This window comes from Etheostoma cragini, chromosome 20 (genome assembly GCF_013103735.1).
Source record: "Etheostoma cragini isolate CJK2018 chromosome 20, CSU_Ecrag_1.0, whole genome shotgun sequence".
NCBI classification, from domain to species: Eukaryota; Metazoa; Chordata; class Actinopteri; order Perciformes; family Percidae; genus Etheostoma; species Etheostoma cragini.
Window position 1 is genome coordinate 1,721,994 of NC_048426.1, and position 4,573 is coordinate 1,726,566.

A 4,573-nucleotide genomic window follows, 5' to 3' on the forward strand; every position below is an offset into this window, starting at 1 on the left:
CCCCCCCCCCACCGCCCATGTCAGCCAGATGCTGTGTCCCCAGCACAGGCATCCAAGCCAAACACGGGCCCCTGTCAACACTGGCTCGCCGTGTGATTACACTAGACTGGGAACAAGCCGAGAGGAGAATCAGCCGGCTCTGTTATTTCAGCAGGTCTGGATTACAGAGTCAATCGTCCCGCCAAGCCTCCTCCTCCTCCTCCCTCCTCCCTGCATACAGTAGTCACTCTGCATCCAGTGTACTCTCACACACACCCCCGGGGGACTCTGACTTTTGACCTGTGATGGGGTTTTTTACACTGAAACAGACGGGAGACAATTAAAACACATTAAAACAAATCTGTCACGCACTCAGCCACAGCAAGGAACGGGCTGGATATAAGGAAGGGTTTCCATGCAGCAGTTGGCGTTACAGCTTGTGCCGCTTTCCAAACACGTGCAGCTCTAAGGGCAGAACTAGCTGTGGGAACACTCAGGGAGCCATTTTGGTTGGATTTTTACGGAGTTGTTTTCGACTTCTTAAGAAAGTAATAAGCATCATCCCGTTGTGATTGAAAGTGAAAGTTTCTTCCAACAAATTTAGACCTGAATTCACTTTTCAACTACACTTAAACTAAAGGTTATGTAAAGTGCTCATATTATGCTTTTAGGCTTTTTTGCCATTCCTTTATCATGTTATATATCTTTTGCACGTTTAAGGTTTATGAAGTAAAAAAAGTCCCTCCTCCCCTGCTCATGACTGGCTAGTAGTCCTTACCTAAGTACTGTCAGGACACGCCCTCATACCCTGCTCCTGACTGGCTAGTAGTCCTTACCTAGGTACTGTCAGGACACGCCCTCATACCCTGCTCCTGACTGGCTAGTAGTCCTTATCTAGGTACTGTCAGGACACGCCCTCATACTCTGCTTCTGACTGGCTAGTAGTCCTTACCTAGGTACTGCGCATGTGAGACTCCCAACACAGATGGAACAGAAGTGAGATGTTTCACTCAAGACAGAGAGCTCAACACACAGGGTGAAAAGAGGAGCTGTAGCAGTGTGCAGTACAACAAAACATGTGGTGTTTTTTGAAAATGAAACCATTTTGGTATAACCTCAAAATACAAATATGAACCTAAAATTGAGCAGAATATCAGAACTTTAATAGGGGTATATACCTTTTAATTCCATGCAAATATCATGGAGGGGAGGATTTTACTTTGAAAAGCTTCAGAGGTCTATAAAAGCTGCAGAGAGAGAAGATGCTGGTTTAGGAAAAATATACAGCACGGGACAAAAGCCTTTGGCAGTGACTCATATGCAGAAATGATTTATAGGATAAAAAACACCCCCAGTAAATCAATAACAGCTTTTGTTATTTTACAATGTAACATTGATATATATTGTGGTGTACCTAATTTTCTTAAAACACAATTGAGAAAGCAGATTTTTTTCTTTTCATGCCACTTTCTACTTCTACTACGCTACATTTCAGAGAGACACATTGTACGTTTTACTCCACTACATTAATCTGTCAGCTTAAGTTAACAGTTACATTACAAATTAAGATTTTGTGCAGACAAATCACAATTTATAAAATACAGTATCTTAGCATGAATTAAACCACCCAACGAGATATTGGCCTACAAGTCCAGCTGGAATGATTAGACCATCAAACACACATTTTTTTTCTGCATTGAGTATGTTTACTTGGAATACTTTAGGTACATTTTCCTGACTATTCATTTTCAATGCAGGACTTTAAATTGGAACGGAGTATTTTTTACAGCGTGGTGTTAGTACTTTTATTATAAGTTAAGGATCTGAATGTTTCTTCCACCACTGGTCTGCAGTTCCGGTCTCCTGTTCTACCTCTGAATATCGATGTCTCTCAGTTTCACCAGTCCCCAGTCTCCTTTCCCTCTCTCTCTCTCTCTCTCTCTCTCTCTCTCTCTCTCTCTCTCTCTCTCTCTCTCTCTCTCTCTCTCTCTCTCTCTCTCTCTGTGTTTGGATGGCGGGTACGTGGCTCGGCCAGGAGCGGCTGTGTTCCGCCCTCCGGACCCGAGTGTGGATAATTAGATAAAGCCCGCCTAGCGCCCGCGGTGGGGGGGGGAGGGGTCTGATTCTGATTCACTGGATGAAACGGACCAGCAATAGTACACTGGGTTAATAGAGCGCCATTATCTGATTACCGTACCTCATTTTTTTTAACCATCTTGGAACATAATGCAGCGGTTCACTCGAGACAGAAGGAAACAGAGATAGAGCAGCTTCTGGACGAGGCAGCAGCTGGACCGGGACTGTAGATACAGAACAATGCGGTTTCTATTCATGTTTTGTGCTCAGGGCATTTTTGGAGACTGTGGGGTACTCCATAGGGCTGCATGATAATGGAAAAAAAATCATAATGGAATTCTTTTTGTAAATAATTAAGCCAAAGAAAACCTTTCATTCCCATTTATTTCTAATGAGTTTGAGTCTTATCTCCTTTCGGTATTGAGGGACAAGTTGTTGATTTTTTTTACAAATATTGACTGGCTCTCCCGGATAATTAGAATGTCAAATTGATTTTTAAATTGAGTGCATTGAACATTACTGAGGATCAATTTTTACCCAACCAGATTCCTCACTTTATCTGTGGAACACAGGCCTGTTGGCTGCTTCGGGCCATGACTGGCGTTTGAACTCTAATCTGTATTCATTGTGTGTGTGTGTGTTCAGGTGGTCCTATGGGGTGCTGTTGTGGGAGATCTTCACCCTGGGAGGCTCGCCGTACCCAGGCATCCCGGTAGAAGAGCTCTTTAAGCTGCTGAAGGAAGGACATCGGATGGACAAACCTGCCAACTGCACCCATGAACTGTAGGTGTCTTTATGAATGATAGATATAATTATAGCATATGTGGTTAAATGTAGGGGGGCAGCTCAGCAGGGCTGTAGTCAAGTCTACCTTTGTTCAAGTGCAAAACAAGTCCAAGAACAGGACTAGTCAAGGATCAAAACTAGGCCACATTATTTACTTTATAACAATTTCACTCAAGTTTTAAAAGGACATTTCTGTTAACCCAAAAAATCCAAATACGGAGAAACAGCCGTGAAAAATCACAACAGAAAATCCCTTCATATTGACCCAGTATTTTCTACGGACCTTTCTAACAGTGGATTGTCCTTATTGTGATGAGTTAAGAAGACCCATCTTACATGACATGTCTGTCCAAAGTCTTAAAATGTTTCGGCGTACTGACCAAATGGAGCGGTTGTTTAGATAGAGCACCTGCACCCATATGTGCGCCCATGGGCGTGCTGGTCTTACAGGGAGGTGTGTTCAGGTGAATTCTGGGTGTATTGCTATCTTGAGGCAGCGGGAAGTGATCATTGACAACAAAAACCTGGTCTAAAGTCATTTCATTGTTATTTTAACAGTGAATTAGGAAAATATGTCTAGGTGTATGCACAGCGCACGCACACCATGCTTGTTACACACACACAGAGACACACACTAGGCTTGTTACACACAAAGGGACGCACAGCAGCACACACACGTGCAAAAGATTACAAATAAAAATACAAGCATTCTTTGTTGGTTTCATGACAAAATATTAAAATTATTACATTAATACAAGGTTTAAAAGCCAATAATTCCATTTTTTTCCAATGACTTTGAGAGATGCATTCTGTACATTGGTTTTTTGGGGGTAAACTGTGGCGAACAGTTGCAACTGTCTTCTTGCAGCTGGAAACGCAACACATAAAAGTGAAAACTGTTTAAAACCAAAAATGATGAGCCTTTGCTTTTGCTTTAGCCTTAATTACAGAGCATCAGCATCCAGCTGCAGCTCAAGTAGACCAAACACTGGAAGCAGTCCATCTCCGATCTGAGTGCAGTTGTACATGTTGTATTTCATGGTTAATGGCTGAGCTTGATGTGGCTGTTTCAGGTACATGATCATGAGGGAGTGCTGGCACGCCGTGCCGTCCCAGAGACCCACCTTCAGACAGCTGGTGGAAGACCACGACCGGGTTTTATCCATGACCTCCACCGATGTAAGCCCCCCCTGCACATCTGCCGCTCACTCACAACTCGAACACACAAAATGTTTAGTTTCAGCATAAATCAAGTCAACAATGGGTCAGATATACAGAGGGATGGAAAATGTGTTGTTCTCCGACTCACTGTGCAACAAGTACCGTGACACATCCCAAATATATACAATACCACGAATAAATGATGTGTCACGTCACATCTACACCCTTACACCATGTTTCAAAACCAGGCCAGTAGTGTTTCTTTAGTCCTACAGACAGACAGGCACAGAGAGAGAGACAGACAGACAGACACAGAGAGACAGACAGTCAGAGAGACAGTCAGATACAGACAGAGAGACAGACAGACAGACAGAGACAGACAAATAGGCGGAGCAGAAAACATTAACTGCTTGGCAGAGGTAATAAAACAAAGTTTTACCACATTAACAAAGGATTGGAAGTTATCATTTGGCCCTACATGTATATATACATATTACATATACAGTGGGTACGGAAAGTATTCAGACCCCTTTAAATTTTTCACTCTTTGTTTCATTGCAGCCTTTTTCCA

General features: G+C 42.9%; 1 protein-coding gene across 14 annotated transcripts in view; it reads left to right on the forward strand.

Annotated features, from left to right (window-relative positions):
* The window catches only part of fgfr3 (fibroblast growth factor receptor 3), a 69,629-nt gene that overhangs the window by 63,609 nt on the left and 1,447 nt on the right, over positions 1-4,573 (forward strand). For all 14 annotated transcript variants that reach the window (XM_034858581.1, XM_034858585.1, XM_034858589.1 and 11 more), the window contains exons 16-17: positions 2,701-2,838; positions 3,915-4,020. In XM_034858581.1, coding sequence (XP_034714472.1) covers positions 2,701-2,838; positions 3,915-4,020 — 244 coding nt within the window. The remainder of the gene's footprint in view (positions 1-2,700; positions 2,839-3,914; positions 4,021-4,573) is intronic.